The sequence below is a fragment of the Bradysia coprophila genome, unplaced genomic scaffold (assembly GCF_014529535.1).
Source record: "Bradysia coprophila strain Holo2 unplaced genomic scaffold, BU_Bcop_v1 contig_358, whole genome shotgun sequence".
Lineage (NCBI taxonomy): Eukaryota > Metazoa > Arthropoda > Insecta > Diptera > Sciaridae > Bradysia > Bradysia coprophila.
In genome coordinates this window covers 3,104,782-3,123,509 of record NW_023503616.1, presented here as the reverse complement: position 1 = coordinate 3,123,509, position 18,728 = coordinate 3,104,782, and the positions used below count along the sequence as shown (strand labels likewise).

The 18,728-nt window shown below is 32.4% G+C and overlaps 1 protein-coding gene across 4 annotated transcripts; it reads right to left on the bottom strand.

The window, feature by feature from the left end:
- Positions 1 to 4,668: 4,668 nt before the first annotated feature.
- LOC119081237 (protein rogdi) lies at positions 4,669 to 18,272 on the bottom strand. 4 transcript variants are annotated; one of them, XR_005088464.1, is made up of 9 exons: positions 18,108 to 18,272; positions 13,992 to 14,160; positions 13,367 to 13,438; positions 13,161 to 13,292; positions 12,939 to 13,096; positions 10,668 to 10,788; positions 10,390 to 10,599; positions 6,470 to 6,646; positions 4,671 to 5,079 (listed from the first exon to the last, which is right to left on the bottom strand). XR_005088464.1 is itself a non-coding variant. In XM_037189964.1 (8 exons), the coding sequence occupies exons 1-8, from the start codon at positions 18,116 to 18,118 to the stop codon at positions 5,032 to 5,034; spliced, it is 921 nt and encodes a 306-aa protein (XP_037045859.1). In that variant the 5' UTR covers positions 18,119 to 18,272; the 3' UTR covers positions 4,669 to 5,031. The 4 variants fall into 4 exon arrangements, 1 of the variants encoding a protein (XP_037045859.1); XR_005088465.1 differs by lacking the exons at positions 13,992 to 14,160; positions 18,108 to 18,272 and adding exons at positions 13,600 to 13,635; positions 13,743 to 13,760; XM_037189964.1 differs by lacking the exon at positions 6,470 to 6,646 and having other exon boundaries at positions 4,669 to 5,079.
- Positions 18,273 to 18,728: the final 456 nt, after the last annotated feature.

Genomic DNA, 18,728 nt, shown 5'->3' with positions numbered 1-18,728 from the left:
ATTTAGGTGTATGTGTTTGTATTGTATTGTTTGATGTCCCTACTCTTCTCCATTGCAAATCTTGTGGGTATATCAAACAATAGGTAATTCTGTTCATATTTAGTGAACCAAAGAATAGTGTGTCCAATAAATTAGTTTTGAAATGTAAAACTGCATCCGAAGAAGCAATAAACTCATCTAACCTTGGACAAAAAAATTCATGTTTTTATTTAAAATGGAAGAGAAACTTGTTTCTTCCGTACTATTTACGAAACCATGGTCGACCAACCAATAAAATATTTTATGGTAACAATTCAAAACATCCTCATTAGAAAATTTTACGACAATGACTTGGATATTTGTATCGGAAGCGACTAGAGGTGTTAAAGGAATTAATGGAAAAAGAGTTAGCAGCAGTGGATTTCGTTTATTGAAATACTTTGTCTTTTTTACCAAATAGTCAACCATTTAAAATTGATCAGTTGATATTAATATTTTCATGATATTCAAAACTGAAGCCAATTCTTTAGGGAAGAGACCATTGCTGAACGGTAACATCATAATTGGAGTAATATTTAATTCATTAAAAAAAATCCCTAGAAAAAACACGAATCACAAATTGTGTAAAGTCATGACCATAAATAATTTTGATTGAAATGAATATGGTAATGTGGCGTAAATAATGACAATAAATTATGGATGAACGTTTATTTTAAAACTCAATTATCAATTCATTTTAACAGTTTATTTTAATAAATGTTTTAACACTTTATTGCATCTGGTTGTTAAATCATTAAGAAGGTATAGTAGGCAATACTTGCATTTCTGTTCTGAATCAATTGATATCAGTGGTTTATCTATAACACAATCTTATCAATGCAAATATCATACAGTGTAAGTCAGTGAAAATGATATAGAAATTTGCATCAGCTGATTTTCACCTGGTATACTCATCCAAACTGCATATACGACTTTATACTGGTTTACCACTACCACGCGCGTGTGTGCAATTTGTTCCACCCGAAAGCAGGTTTCTTTGTATTAGTAGACCAGCTGAAAAACAGCTGAAGCAAATTTTCGCCTAAATTTTAATGGCGTCCACTGTAAGGAAGAAATAATAATTTCAAAGATTTTCACTACACTACAACAACATTATCTTAAATTCTATTTTTAAATCTAGGTAATATTCTGTTTCGCGTCATGTCAAAAGCCAATGTTCAGAGTGACTAACATTCTTGGGTCTCGGGTAAAGTCCTAACTTATTGATATACTAAAAATGGTCATCAATTAAAATTCTTTTGCTTTTTGGCTTGCCATTGGTAAAGTACACGTATGTTTACTCAATTTTGTAACTAAGTTTACTTCGAATCAACTGGTGCGTTTTTCTACAATTGTAAGTAAGTTACTGAGAGTGTGTTTGAATATGTACCGGTTGATGCTTACAAATTTCAACATAATGTTGAAAATCATTCGCTGTGTACAGATTAGGAAAATATTTTAAAAAAAATCATTGTGTTATTTGAAGGGATAAAATTCTGTTTTGGCTTGTATATAAACAACGACAGAATGGACTATTACCCGTTTACAATGCATTTTTATGATTTGTCAGATTATACTCAGCCAATGTTTTAACAATAATTCTACAATGCTGAGACTTACGGAACTAGAAATGAAAATTACTTTTAGACAATTTACTCCAATCTTTCTAAATTATTGTCGTTTTCGTACTTATTAGTAGAAATATAATGACCGGAAAATTCTGTTATGTTTTGGCTATCAAATTTAGTGGAGCCTTTATTTGTGTTTTGGGTTAAATTTCTTTTCATTTCGGCATTTATGTGTTACATAATTGAAATTGTGTTCAAGGCATATTTTAGCATTTTCTACTTAAACATAAACTTCATTGTCAATTACTTACTTAATTTGTTTCATTTCTTGCATCTTTCCTAGATTGCACATTAATTTTATAAATCTTTACCTTACATCTCTTTTCTTATAGTTTCTGCACAAGCAATATTGCAGAAGTCAATTCAATATCAATGACTTCGCAATACATCTACTTCTAAGTATTTAATTGACTCTTTCCACCAAATACACCTGTGTGCAAGAAAAGAATGACAACATGAATTTATCCACAGCAAATAAGAAAAAAATATTTTCTTGCAATAAGAAACTTTCTCTCTAAACCAATTTGACTTAATCGACAAATGTAAAATGTTCTTTTAAACTCAGTCAGACAAAGTTGCATGACTTAAATAAGCATATATACTTATACATCTAAAGAACTCAATTACTCATGAAATTGGGAAATAAATTAATAAATCACCTGTTTGGTGTATTGGAAAAGAAAATGTTTTAATTGTAAAGAACATACACAAAAACCTCATAATTTTATGCTGCCAATAAAAACCTAAAAACATTTAATTACGCCATAATGGGTAGTGGTGCGTAAATCAACAAAGTCATAAAGTTATTGAACATAAGACATTGCAGCCGCTTCAGCTGAGGTGGTTTTGATTGAAGACTTTTTGTCGTACCAGACAAATTCGAAAATTGGAATATTTAAGTTGTCTAGCATTTTGAGTTTCGGTTGAACATAAAATACGGAAAATAATAATAAATATAAGTCGTCCAGTCGTATCCTTCCTCTCTATTGCCAAGCCCTTTTTCGTCATCTAGAACCAATATGTACTTTCAATTTTATATCATTAATAATATGGCCTGATTTTTAAGTCGTGGTCTCATGAGGTAATCCAAACTTTGAAGGCTATCATTGACCCTCTATTACTTTATAAAGAGCAAGTAACAAATTTAATATAATCATACATTATTAAGTCTGTTACTTTTGATGTTCAAAATATCGCTTAAAATGTATAACATAAAGTCTTTTACTTCATTTAACAGACAATATGAACCGTTGGTCGTTGCCTATTTTTTTTTCGTTTTTGTTGATAACAAATCATTATCCATTTCTGGAAGGTCAGTTTTGATACTGAATGGAATAAAGAGACCGGATCTGTATGCCAGCAAAGCGGATGACGTAGCTGAACGAAAATATAAATATACTTTATTCGCTATATTAGCCGGCGCTCATCTACGGCTTGACGTGTTATATTTTCTTAGCAATTCGTCTAGGCATAAAAATATTTTAAATTAAACAATCGTAAAATAAGCACAGAATTACAGCTTTACCAGCGATCACATGTAGAAAGAATTACCTACATTAATAAAATCTAATAAAGTTGATATAATAAAAATCATAATTTCCAATAAATCAAATAATTTTCTGCGAAAATGTTCGAAATATAAATTGTGTGACGTCAGTATGATGTTAAAAGTTTTATGAAAGCACAACACATAGTGGAGAGAGAAATATACTAAACAGAATCGCTCCGATATTAATCTGATATTAAAAGATTTAAATTGCATTGATCGACGAAATTGGCTATTTTGATGAAAATATGGATTGGGAATAGGTTATAATATAGCTTGTGTATATCGTGTACAGCAAATTTTGCTATACTTAAATATTGTTCAGTTGTAACGAATCTTCTAAGCAATTAATCAATTTGTATTCATTTTATGTCCTAATCTGATCAAAAATACATACTGTGTAGTACAATGTATATTAGATGGTTTCTACTGATTTTTCAACATACCTTCAACTCGATAGATTTAATAAGGTCGAACATATTTCGCATAAATTGAAGCAACAATACGAAAAGTTTTTATCGTCCTGTGCAAGTTGTCATTGTCATTCTAACAGTTTCAATTAATTTATAAATTAATGACGTCAAGCAAAACTTGGATAAACGAAATATATGTCAACACTTATCGAGTTACTTTTAACGGCATGACCTTTTTTTCCGAATCGATAAAGTTCATTTATTATTTATGGGAGGAAAAAGAGAAAGAAAAGGAAATGCACTACCGAAAAGTAACAAGCAGCAGAATAAATTTTTCTTTTCAATTTAAATAGATGATTAAACTTCCCGTTTTCTGCTCATCTTGACAACAATGTTCCTTTATCGATAGCAAGTAAAAACAATTTTCAGAGTACGGGGTTTTACAACACTGGTATACTCACAAGTACTCAATTTTTCCCATTTAGAGATAACAGAAATGATTTTTTTTTTTTAAATCAATATTTTGCTGTCAACGGAGTGAAAAGTTTAATGAAAATGGCGAATAGGCTGGAATTGATAAAAAAAATGTAATTATTCAAATGTTTGATCGTATTTCAATTACAATCCCAGCTGTATAATTACGAACAAAGAAATTTTTGGAATGAGCACGGAATATACTTTTTTCTAAATTTTACCCTCTCGATTATGCAGCAAATTAAACGATGAGAACCTTTTTTTGCGGAAAATTAGGATTCAATGTCAGATGAATAATTGAGTATCGAATGCGGTAAAAACTGTATACAGATTGTGTAATCCAAAATGTGGACTACACTTACTAAACCAGTCACTTGTGTCGAATTAGCAACATCAGAACATTCGTTGAGGTCATTTATGTGCGCACACAACACGTATGACTGCTGTGCTTATTACAGGTTGTTTAGAATGTGTTTTGATTGTATATTGTACAAGTAGAGTGGGTTTGTTGATCAGCTGGCCAAGTTCAGCTATTGCTAATTCGGCACAAGCGGCTAGTTTAGTGATTGTATCGCAAATAAAAAAAAAATCTTTCTCAAAATAAACCAATTTAATAAAATCAAAATATAAAATGCGTTTACGTACTTTTATAATAATAATTTATGTGATCTTTGTCTATTATATTCATTTAACGTATTTATATTTAAGTAAACTTTGCTGTTCTATAGCCTATTCTCTGGTTTAAGGATAAACTTAAGAAATTTCGACATAATCATATACTAAGAAATTAAGTATTTTATATAAATAAAATAAAATTGTCTTAAATCCTAATTTAAAACCATGGTTAAAATTCTAAATATTTTCATTTTGTATCTAGCCAAATTGAAATTTATCTAATTAATTTTAAACATCTGAAGAATATAAATAAATTTGGAAATATTTACTTTAAAACTTAACGAAATGATCGGTTGGATGTGTGTTTCAGCTGGACTTTTACAACCTGCAAATTATGAAATTCAAAAAAAGATTAATTAACAAAACAAAATTACCGAATCGAGGGATTATGTGTAACATTACTTTTTGGTTAAATCAAAAATGCACAATTAACATAATCATTAGACCGTTTTATCGTAACCAGTTTGATGGAGAGCTAACCAAAAATTGAAAATTGTTTTGTCATGCACCCACATAGATTCAATTAATTTATTTTTTCTTCGATAAAATCTAATAAAATCTTCTTTTAATCACATAACAAACGACTCTTACGTTGTTAGATAAACTGTTAGTTGAATAAGGTATTTTCAATACTATATTGGGCTTAGCATGTCCAATAAATGAAACAGTATAGCGATATAGCTTCCAGATTTAAACAAGTGTTTAAGCAAGAAGATGATTTCAATACGCAGCACGAAAGGGAAGTTAGATAATGCAGCTTATTGTATTTACTGTTTTAAGTGCGAGCTTGTGTTGAAGTTTCATAATTTTACTGATAGACAGCGAGTATACTTGAAAAGATTTTGTAAAGTCGATGCAATTCGTCTTTACAATTTTATGATTATCGACTCAAAAGCAAGATATTTTGTGTAAAATACCTATAAATTTCATAACAGATGATGGAAGTGGCTTCTTGTATGATTATTGAGTTTTCTTTGCACACTGTTCAACTGTACTCAAGATAAGAAGCTCAAATCTACCATCATTTCCTACTGCAATGAGTCCAGTTGGTGCTTACATGATAAGTAATGTGTATTCGATATATCAAGAAATTGATATCGTTTGTTATCTAAACACTTTTACGTAGGGAGCACCTCTTCCTTTAAAAAATTTTCACTTCATAACCAATCCCAAATTATTCTTTTGTCGCATCTTAACGGTTTAGGGTTTAACGGTTTAAGTGAGAAAAGAAGATTTAACAGGGAAAGCACACTGATTTTTCGGTCTACGAAAATGGCCCTTACTCCGTACACCATTGATAATTGCGATATGAAGTAAATCACAATGCAATAAACTATTTATTATGCTTCAAAAAAAAAAAAAAATAAGTTTTTCAAAAACCGCGGATGAATAACGTTCAACGTTCAAAGTCGAACCGACCCAAAAGACGATTTTGAAAATCCGATCCGAACAGAGCGTCGTATTTTTTCTTCGATGACACGGCAGGGCATATTTTTAGTAATTTTTTTTACCAGAATATTGAAATTTACCGAACTTTTATTGAATTTATCGAAACACAAATTAGGTAAGTTTTCTGTAGATCTTGTTAAATTTCAGTAAATTTGGTAAATAAATGAGTACTACTATCCCGGACAGAATGCTCTTATATAACTGGCAATTGTATAATATAATTTATTGTGTTTAATAATTCAAAATAGTATAATTTCCATACTTACGTTTAATTATTAGTCTGCAATAATTGTTCAATAACCACATGCATGGTAATTTGGTAATGCAGCCTCAATTGACAAGGTATCCCAAACACACGTAACAAAATAACAGAATCAATAAGATAGGGCAGATGGCGACCGAGACCCAACAGTAAAATCTTTATATTGCGAAAATACCGATATCTGAAAATTATGAAAGAAAAAAAAGAGAGAGAAAAAAAAAGATAAATAAACAAACTCATATTAGTAATGTAAATAATATTTTGTCGAAAATGTATAGATGGGTGAGTGGAGAAAGTGAGGAAGCACAAAAATAAATAAATAAAAATACTCGAAATGTACACACAAGAAAACTAAACTACATAACATAAACATAATAAATTTGATTTCAATCACATACAACAACAAAATTATAAGAAAAATTTCCACATAAATATTTTATGGCACCATTTGAAAGCAATATTCTTTTCCAATGTTGTATCTGTGAAATAAAAGCCCTAAAACTGGCTGCTGAACTTCATAAATATTGGGTGTATCGTATCAATACATAGTTTGTATCAGATAGAAGATGCGAATGTGTAGTCAATGTTTTATAAACCAATTCTATTTTCGGTTTTTTTTTTCTTCCTCCTTGCTTCACTTCAATCGAATTGGACATGAAGAAAAACGAACAAGAAGATTGTTAATGTGGGAAAAGCAGCAAACCGAGTAGTTCTCAATAATATTTTTGAATTGTATTCATGTATGGATGTTGGATGTATAATCTCGATGTACGTTTACAAATATAGCCTAATGTGTTTTCCATGAATAGCATAACGGCTTCAGATACTTGTTACGTGCGAAAATGTTGCACTATAAATATAATGAACACTTAAACCCTTTTATCTAGGAAAACGGGTATTGATTTAACATTTAATCTCGTCGAAAAATTTTATGGTTTTAGGATAATGTCGACACCATGCAACACATTTCTAATATAGGTGTGTAGTGGCGGTGTCTGGAGTGATTTAACCTGTACATTGCATTACATTAAATACATTGCTCAACAACACAAGGTAAAGTGGGTCAAACGGTGTAACCGACTTTTTGTGTGATTACCAATCTTGCATTCGGATTGGTTTATATTGAAAACCAGAAATGTTGAGCAGCAAGGCAATAAAGTAGTTCAAATATTGGTTTACTTCTGAAATTGTAAATTGTATAGTTCCGTGATGGATCACATCACTAATATAGAACAGAAATTGTTGGTTTGCAATTGTTTAACCAATTGTACACATTTTAAGAACCCAGTCTGCGCTTTATTGATGCAAAAATAAATTACTCAAAGTCGGATTTACTGAAGTTATTGAGCAAACGATTTAATAGATGGAAAAACTGTAAACTCTACAAAACATGAATCAACAAACGTAGTCCTTTTTGTAATCAAATAACGATTGCTGAAATTAGGAGTCAATATGACTGAACGAATAATATACTTTAGCGGGTTGCTCCTGTTCCACCTTCAACTTTTCACATTCTAACCAGATAAGTAACACGTTTCAGTGCTTCCTCAAAAATTAGTCATGGATTACTTTAAGTCAACCATAATAAGATCAGACATTAGTTCAACGAACTAGCCCGAAAAAAATTGGATGTTAACTGATCGATTATTTATAGATTTCTAACATTTGTAAACCATCTATGCACGGAGTCAGTTTCAATATTTAAAAAATTTTAGGATATCAAACCGTTACATTCATTTTCACTTCGGTACGTTGGATAATTCAAATTGTTTCTTTGTTATGCGGTTCTCTAAACGTTTTCATATTTAATGAAGTATTGTAACTCAGTTACCGAATCAATAAAATGCGCAAAATTAAAACGAGACCGACCTTTTTATGCGCCCAAAAACCGTATCTAAAACCAACATTAACGGAAAACCCCAAAATATAAAAGAATCACGAAAAAGCATTGGATCGCAAAAGCATTCCCTAATCTGATACACGAACACTTGCACGAGACTAAATGAACTTAATTTTAACCCAATTGCAAACAAAGGTATTCACAAACAGTTGTACCCCCATATCCTGAGATGCGATAGCTTACAACAACAACAATAGGCTTTACGGTGTTAAAAATATAAAACAACCAAATTGTTTTCAATTTTTATCACCATTTGCTCAATAAAAAAAGGAAGGAAAGAAGAAAAAAAGAAACTTAAAATCTCTCCATTTACTCGGGGATTTTTCTCTTCCTTTCCAATTTTTTTTTCGTTTTTATTTCAAATGAGTACGAGCTAATAAAATTGAGTCATAAAATTCACATATAAAATGTATTAAATTTCATTTTAAAGCATATGTGTGTTGAAGCTGTAATCATTCGCTGTGTGAAAAATGGCGATCGTCTTACACGTACAAATGCCAAATTTTAACAGCATTTGTTGTGTCGAGTGGAGTTACACAGTAAATTGAAATGTTTGTTTGTTGCTTTTTATCCGTATATTCAATGAAGCGATAATGTAGCAACACAATATTCGGGAGCACTTAAATTTGGGACGAAGCTTTAACATTCAACTAAGAAGTATCATTGGTCTCAATTTTTGACAGGAACTGTTGGTTGTTCAATTATTGTTCCACATAGAAATATTACCAACCCTAACTGGCCGCAGGTGATCGTAGTTCGACACGTTTGAAACAAGCGCAGCACATGCTTTCTGTGTATTATTAGGCATGCGATGTCATAGTAAAACCAGGAAGGAGAAGTCGAGGCAAATACATTCAAAGCACACACACGGAATTTTGAAAACCGACAGATTTTCTGTTTTGTGGTTTACTGGTGTTTTTGTGAATGTTGCATGTACATGGAGAAAACATAAACTCAAGCTAAACACAGAAACAGAAAAATTTCGTGCGTGTAGTAAACGTTTGACATTAAAATCAAAATCCTACTTATGAATTTTAGCTTCTACTGCCTAGTTTTACTAAGTCATGGGCGTGCAGTCAGGAAGATCCTGTTCATGGATACAATAGTGTACTTAACGCCATTAAATATCCCTTCACCTTGTACTAACAACGATCTCTTTCTAAGTAGCTACTTAATGGATGTATTCGTGTTTTCCTGTCTGTGCACGGTTGCCATGTCATAGTAACAGTTTCACACAACTTATAATTAGACTTATAATTTCTGGATAATTTTAAATCCTCGAGAGCTCTAAGTTTGTGCTGGCAACGATCTCTCCTACGGTGATTGTTCTGCCTATCTGTATATGGTTGCCACGGCAAAGAAACACTGCAAGGATGTCCTTTTATCGCATAATTGGGAAGTGGATAAATGTATTACATGTGTTATGTAGACACAAATGAAAGAAAATCTATCTTCCTCCCTCACCAAAGCACTCTAAATCAAACAACGAACATAGCACCAAACTCTTCCCTAACAGGATTTTAGTTAAGTCCAATAGAAGAAGGTAGACTCTGTTTCGACCTCAGGATTGACCTCGTCACTTGTTTTTACTGATCCGATCCCAGGACAGCAGTTAACTTAAATTGAACTAGTAATTAGGGTTTACTTGAACGTGTGCCATCTGCAACGAAAAGGACGCAACGATTAATTTACGCAGGATTTCCCTGACCTTTTCGTGAAGTTAATGATGACGCGAATGTATGAGTTATTTCTGAGAATTATTACCTGACGATCTAATTACAATCAAGTGGAAAATTGAACTAACGAAGGACTTTCATATTCCATTTCAATGGTTTCATATTTAGACGAATTATCAAAGTACAATTTATTGTGTCTAAACTTAAAATGATGAATGCCACTTAGAACTTGACAAAGAATTTTCAACAAGCGCCACAAAAACCCAAAAAGCAGCGAAACATCCGTGCTACAACTAATTAATTTTCTATCCCACCCTGTCAAACCGAAAATGATATAGTATGACTTACCTTATCTTTTAATTGCTGACACAGTTGCAATGCGACCGTGAATAACACTAAGACTTCATTTAACCAAGGTACAGAACATTCAGCTTGCGATGAATCAAATTTCATAGTTCCCTGTACATTTGTCAGCTGATAGACGGCAAATATTAACTTGTGACTTTGTAAATAAAAACTGATGGCTAAATCATCTGGCAGGTTCGGCGATAACGATTTCTTGAATTGATTAAACACTCTCAGTTAGTTTATTAAAGTTTTGATAAACTGAAGATGTAATATTTTACCATATTTCGGCTCTTCATCAATTCGTCTATGGGTTTTTTCTTTGGTATGACTAGACTGGTACGACCTCGTTGCAGTGCAGCTAATATATTTCCTAAGATGTGTAGAACTTCGTCGGACGATCTGTAATATGTTCAAATTGTAAAGCAAAGGTACAGTAAGGTTTCATTGGTCTTTGTAAAAATATTTGATCTTTTCGAAAAGTGTTGAAAAGTTCTGATGAGCTAACTAAAGGAGAAATCAATATTTAAGTTCTTTATTCAGTCATCTGTTTTGGTTAAGGATTGAGCAATCATTAGTGAAGCTATGTGGGATTTTAATGGGCTATGGCCACTGTCCTATTTTGCTGCTCAAACGAATCGATGGATACCACATCCTGTGAAATTAATGGAATAACTTTCTTTTTGCACATAACGACTCTCAACTCTCAGAAAAATTGTTGCAATTTGATTTCCTTTTCCTTTTTGTGAGGATAATAGCTTGCTTGTTGTAGATGAAAAATTTCTAGTGATATGGGTTCCATAAGAGGTGTTAAGTTCAAATCGACCTAGCACAGAGACATTGCTACCAAAAATCTCCTTGTCTACTACATAACTATTGACATTGCCTCTTAGGAGAAGACCTTTGTACTACTTTCTGATTTTAACAATAGAAAAAAGTTGTTCAGTTGCAACATGTCAACTATGGCATTTCAAGGTATCGTTTTGCACATTACATACAGAAAATAAACATTTTCTTATCAAAATCGATTCCATATTTAGGATGGGGTGACATGGTCATTGACCAAACAGAGTACCAATGAGTACATAACTTTACCAGCAAAACACTGTATTGTAGCTTCCTCATAATCACTTGAAAGAAGCCCTTGATCCTGAGACTTTTAACCTTTCACAAATGTCATCTGTTATCTTCAACGAAGATAAAAATAAGTGACGAGTCTTGGCTAAGATTGTTTTATACAATATAGAGAAGACTTTATAGAAAAAGGAAGTAGATGATTCATGTCAAACAGTAGGTGATACTTTAAACAAAAAAAGTAACAGATTGAAAGACTTAAGCTTGCCGTTTACTTGGAATGGAATGTTGGAATGTTCTATTATTCTTACACACAAGGCAATAAACGTTACGTTCAAGTATACGAATACATATTTCGTCATTTGAGGTTACACAATGTAGGTCAAACCTAACATCATCGACTGACAGACGTAAATTATTGAATTTAAATATTTCGAAGCACTGTTCAAGGCAAGTTATCATTTGAGTAGAAAAAAGCCGTTTCAAGATGCAATTCGCAATGTCGACATGTCATTTCATTTCATTTCATTTATTTCATTTTAAAGTGATTACAAATACAAAAAAATCTGCGTAGCTCTAGTGTGACGAAGTCAATTCGAAAGAGCTACGAAAAAATGTCAATGCACTTTATCTGAGTGTTCACCTATTTTTACTGGTTTTGTCAATTGTAAAACGTTAAGGCAAAAAAAAGTTCATCGAACTTTTAATAAAGTTTCAGATCTTTTCATGACAATTAAAATCGACATACAGTCTAGAGCATAGTAAATTGAATCCAAGTTGAATCCAAGCTTATTTTACGTTACGGTTATTGCAACGGGCTGTAAACACATACATAAAGCTCGGGACGAGGACAACTAACTGTAATGCCTATCAAAAATTCTAAAAGCGAAAGAAAAATTATAAAAAAATTAACGAACAGAGCTTGGCTCTTCCCTTTCCCAGGGTGTGCGTAAAGCATATCTTAGACGAATATCTCTGTTTCGACCTTCGGGACCAGTGGCGGTCAGAGGTTAGAGTGGTCTAACCATCTTCAGTCGTTTCCGCTGGTCCGTTACACGAGACAGCAGTACACATTCAGTTGAACAAGTTTCGAAAGTTTACAAAAGCAAGTTCATCTTCTGATGGAAAATCGGGAAATAAAGAGGAAAACTGCTGTGAAAACACCCAAGCGCAGCAAAAGACAGAAAAAATTCATTCAAACAGAATCAACAAACAAATTTGGACTCCATCAGATTCCGTAATGGATGTATCGGAACGTCCTTTGACTTTTCCCACTCTTCCACAAATGAATTTTAAAAAAATGTGCGCAGAGTAAAAGTAACTTTAAGAAGTCAGTCTCCTTGTGTGTTCAGCCAATGATCTAACCAAGAAGTGCTAGCTAATAAAACGAATGTCAACAGATTTACTGCTGCGAATCTTTGTAACCATTAACTATGAATGTCGATAAAGAGAAATCCGACTTGATGGATCTGACTTACTTAAAATTATAGGAACTGTCTACATTGTCAATGTGATGTATTGCTTGTTGTAAATGATTGGCAGCATCCTGTACTTGTTGTAATTTCCATGGTGAATCTTGATTGATCGAGGTACGTTGAACGGCATTTTGAGCTCGTTGTACCTTAAAACTAATATCCTGCAACAGAAAGGCGGTCAATTAGTGAGTGAAAAATTCAATATTATAAAAGTAAAACACTCACAGCATGAGTAATACTATCACCAGTCAATGTAACGACACACCTCAGATTGTCTTGTGGAACAGTTAAAACAAATTTATCCATCTTTCGACCGTCGTTTCCATACAACGGCACGGGGAACCGATGTGCACATTCCTACAATAATTTTTTTTTGTTCGTAAATTAATGGAGATGATTTTATGAACATTCGGAGGTCAGTTCCAACTCACCACAAGGATTGTATGAAGATTCTTGAGAACAGAGTGAACTTCTTCGTGTAAAACCCATTCGAATTCCACTTGCTGAAAATGAATTATAGAAACACGTGAATAAAGTCAAGTGATCATGATATCAGCAACTAAATTTATTGTATACGAGTAAAATGAAAATGTTGTAACTGATTGACGATATTAATCAATTGAATCACATTCAAAAGAAACCACAACAACATGACATTACCTACACTTAATCTGACGTTAAAATCAATAAGAATTGTATTATAAAAAAAAAGTATTTGTCAGTGTGCATCAACTTGTTCGCAATGAATTGATAATTAGCTTGGAAACGGAAACATTGCTAATTACCATTATTTATCGATTAACTAACCATTTGAATTATATTTTTTTCCTTTCGCAATTTTAAAGACGAAAATAACACATAAACATCACAATGAATTTTCAATTCAATTTTGACATTTTAAATGTCATCTATTTTGTCATCAATTGGAACAAATTCACACACTACAAATGATTTCTTTCAATTTGTTCCGATGTCAAAATGGTTCACAAACACCTTCTTATCAGTTTTTCGATAAGATTTCGGCTATGAAAAACATTTATTTATAAATAAACTTACAAGATTTGTTTCCTCTTCTTTCTCGCTGTCAGCCATTTTTCTACGTTTACGTATTTTTCGTATGTTAACAGGGCTGAATACTTTCACAGTGGTGGGTTTGCGAGATTGTGGTGAGTAAGACCAGTTTGAACTATTTGAATTTATTGATATGTTTGAAACGTTGCTATTGCTGAAAGAATAAAGGAAAGAAAAACATTACATTCAAGAAAGAAGGAAACACATTTTGTGCACGGGTATGTAGGTTAATGGTGTAGGAAAATACGCGTTACATCTTTGAAGTAGAGGAGATTGTCTTTCAATCTGTTTCTATTAAATATCAAAAGTGGATAATTAAACTGATGTGGTAGCCGCATAGAAGTAGACTACCTAGAGAAGTTTTGACCCTAAATGCATTGAAAAATTATATCACACACACCACTAACACGAAAACGTCAACTTTGCTTCGTTTGACATTATGAGTTCCTTTATTTTTGAAATTAGGAGTCCCTTTATTTTTGACATTAGGAGTCCCTTTTTACCAAGGTTCTAAAAGAACAGGTAAAGACAACCCTGAGTTGATCACGAAGGCGGTGACACACAATAGCGTCAACGGCTGCGAAGTTTATATGTAAAATGGAACTTAACAAAAACAAAATTCTGAATTTTCGAGAAAAATATTTTCTTCAAGTTGATTTTTCCCACTATAGATCATTTTCATGACCTTGTAAGCGTCAGACACGATCCCAACTGTCAGACATTTCGAAAAATATCGAATGAATTTAACGAACGATTTTCATATAAAAATCAGTAAATTGAACGCAGTTAACGTCAATTGATTGAGGTTAAGGACTACTTGACGAAAAGTGGGGTTACGTTGACAAGTACGGTATAATGAAAATGATCTATTAGTTTATAAAATTTGGAGTCAACCGCCTTCGTGGTTGTCTTAACCTGTTCTTTCAGAACTTTGCTTTTTACAGTCTGTACACGAAGCTGTCACACACACATTTAAATATATGATTTTTCATTTTTCTTTGTATTGACAGATTGTTCTATTGAGAGGGGTAGCCGTTGTAGCACATCAGTGTAAGTTTAACTACTTATTGTTGTTAGTGAGTTTCATAAAACCAAAGCATCTAGCAGGGTAATAGATGTTTTTACACGTCAATTAGAGTAGTATTTTGATACCAATAATACCATTAGCAGCCTAGCAGGGTAATAGATGCCTAGCTACCAAAAGGGGAATCGGGCGAAAAAAACTCAGAGGCGCCTAAACAAACTTTATTGGTCTGAGGAGCGCCAAAAAACAAAGGGTGCATCGGGCATCGCCCGATCATCCAGTGTGGCCAGTTCGGTCCTGGTGTTTTGATACCAATATTACCATTAGCAGCCTTAATGGTAATTTTGCAGTGACATTAAGAAAAAAAGAAATGGAAATATTCGCATACTTTGATTAAAGTACTACTTTATTTTTTTCTATTACCTTGCTAGGTGCTTTGATAAAACCCATAATGTTTTATGCAAAATCTTTTACTTCATTTGTTTTAACATACAATGAACGACATCTCAAATGTCTCACTGTCATTTTTTTCAGAGAATGTCATTGTGAATTTGCAATGACACAATAAAATTCTCAGAAAAATTTGACAGTCGTTCACTGTAGGGTTTTTTTTATCTGCGAACATATTGACCGAAGGTCGCTGTTTAAGTTTCTCGTTGTTATCAATAACAGATGATTATCCGTTTCTTAATTCGGCCACCAGCCGGCCATTCAATGTCAATATTTATTTATTGTGCATCAATGCACACACGTAACTTCACGTACTCGGTATCATTTTTCTAGTGTGGTAATATATTTGTCGATTTAGGTATTAATTAGTACTGACGTGTGAATCACAACTGTTTGTTTTTAATCCAATAAGTCATATAGCTGATTTATCAACATATCGAAAGCACACAAAGTTAGCTCTACCTATACTATAAACTGAGTCAGCAACTACTACTGACTTTATTCCATTACGATTATCTACCGATTTCAATACAATGTCGCAGGTAGCATATTAGTGTAAAAGTTTATCGTTACTATTACTAGAACAAGAAATCTCGTAACAAAATGGATTAAGGCGTCCAACTGTTATGATTTTGTTACAAGGATCTTAATACAGCAAGCAGACCTCGCACTCAAAAATGGCGTGCCTTATTAAGGAAATAAGGAGGTTTTTTTAAAAAATAAGGAGAAAATAAGGAATTTTTCGGTTGAAATTAAGGAGAAAATAAGGAGCTTGGAAGTAAATTTTTGGGTAAAAATCTTGATGATTTTTTATACGCACAACCCCTTGCACGCTTTTTTAGGCTCATAATCAAAAATTACGAAGTTTTTCAAAAATTCCCATACCCATATTCAACGATTTTACACTAATTTAATCCACTTAAATCCACTTAAACGCAATGGGCCACGTTCAGAAACGAAACGTTCATGACATCTGGGTTGACAGCGTTAACTCAACGAAACGAATGTTCACTCAGTGAAGAATTTTTCGTTCCTGAACGCGGCCTATGAATTACCATGGTTTAATAGTAAAAGTTAATTTGAAATTATTAACCTTAGCTTACCGCTACTTTCTTATACCATGTCAATTGTTTATTTTGTGGACTGTGAATATTTACGTGTAAATATTAATACAAATAATCCACACAACCCACAAAATAAGACTATGGCTCTTTACAACATTCCATTGGTTGTAGGTCGTGTTTTGAACCTCAGGATAAAACTGTACATTTCTCAATATGCTACATTCCTTAATTTTCTTTTAGGTGAAGTAGAGATTTGAGGTCAGAATTATATCAAATTTGTAAACAACACAATAATTTGATCAAATGAATTTAAGTTTATGTAGGTCTTGTTTTTTTGTGTGATCTACCACCAAATAGTTTGTTGGGAAAGTTTCCCTCTTAGTACATCAGTGAAATAATAAAATAATGATTCTTCCCATAGATGACTTGGAACAGGTAGATTCCATTGACCTTTTCAAGCCTCCAACAGGTCGCACACAAGTGGCGTCCACCAAAATTTTGAAACTTTGGGACCCCCTCCCCCACTGTGCTCTATTGTCGTTAGATTGTTTCTTAGACTGACTGTTTGTAAAGTCGATGTTTTAACTGACTTAGTATGACCGCGCTTTTTAGCGTGAGACAGAGGCAATTCTTTCCAAACATTCGTCCGTTACCTTCAATTCTTCAATCCATTGAGTGGGAAGGTAGCAAAATTACTGTAATCCACGTGGATATTTTTCTTCAGTAAAATCGACAACAAGGAACTACATTTCTATGGTTTGTTTACTAGCAGTAGGAGATCGGGTGAAGATTTACGATGACCCTATTGCTCAGTATTCTGCCGCGCAGCGATTTTTTTTTATTATCTGTTATCCAAAAATGTAGTTTTCTCGTCAAAATTATTGAAAAATAAGGAAAAAAAAGGAACTTTTTCAAAAATAAGGAGGAATAAGGTGGTTTTTTCAAAAATAAGGAAAATCAGGAAAATAAGGAGTAGTACGACCCCTGAGCAAGTGTTACCAAATTTGCATATATTTCGTCGCAGAGATTACAATCCAGCAATCATCTCTTCTGTATACAAAGCAAACTCTAATCAATCAAATTTAATATCATTCTCATTATCTATACCACAGACATTATGACATATAAACATAGGATAACAAAATTCGTAAATTTAAAATTTACATTTAATTGCTAGCAATGTATCACGTGCCAATTATACCAATTATAACAAATTGCTGGAATTGGCTAGGACAAATGCACAACATATTTTAAAGGATATATCAGCAGTCATTTGAAGTTATTTTTGAAATTTAATTGATCAATTTGGTAATTTATTTCTCACTTGTTATATGTTGCATATTTATGGTTATGGCCATGTCTATTAAAATCTGTCACGTTGCTAATTTTTTTTAACATTTCAATCAAACCATTTTCAGTTTTCAATTGTTTTCACATCTCAATGAGGTACAATAGATTGAATTGATTCAATTCCAATGTATATTAATCGTATAATCACGATTTGATTGAAATTAAACCTTTGTAAATACATGGAATAATAATGAATATATAATTGGTACTCACGATCGGATCATCTTGACAAATATTGCGAACTATAACTTCTTTCTACAAATAAACTTTTTTTTTACAATAAATATAACAGAAAAATTTTATTTTCAATCTTTTAACGTGAGGTACACATTCAGTAATCGCCTATTCGCTGTGAATTTATTGATAATTTAACTTTATTATTAGACTGCCATGGATGAAAATGTTCGTTTCAAATGAACATTATGGTATGATAAGATAAAAGTTACAAACAATTTTTATTAAGTGTAAATTCACATATGTGTGTAGCGTACTATTAGATTAATTTATTTAAGGGTCAGGTTTAGTCAGAGAATTCTCAACATCTCTCTCTCTCTCTCACTTATAAATCCCAATGAAGAATCTTTTCCTGTAGAGTTAAGACGGTTTAAGGGTTCAACAAACACATAATTTAACACTTGAATGCGAAACAAATCTATCTATCAACAAACAACAATTATTGAACTTATGGATTCTATTGACTATAATTAAGATAACAAGAAAACTTTTTATTATTGAAAAATGATAAAATAATAAAACTTCAGTTCCATCAATCTAATAAAATTTGGTTGTAAATGAACCCTTTCTTTTCGGTTAACCAATGCAACTGCTTTCCAT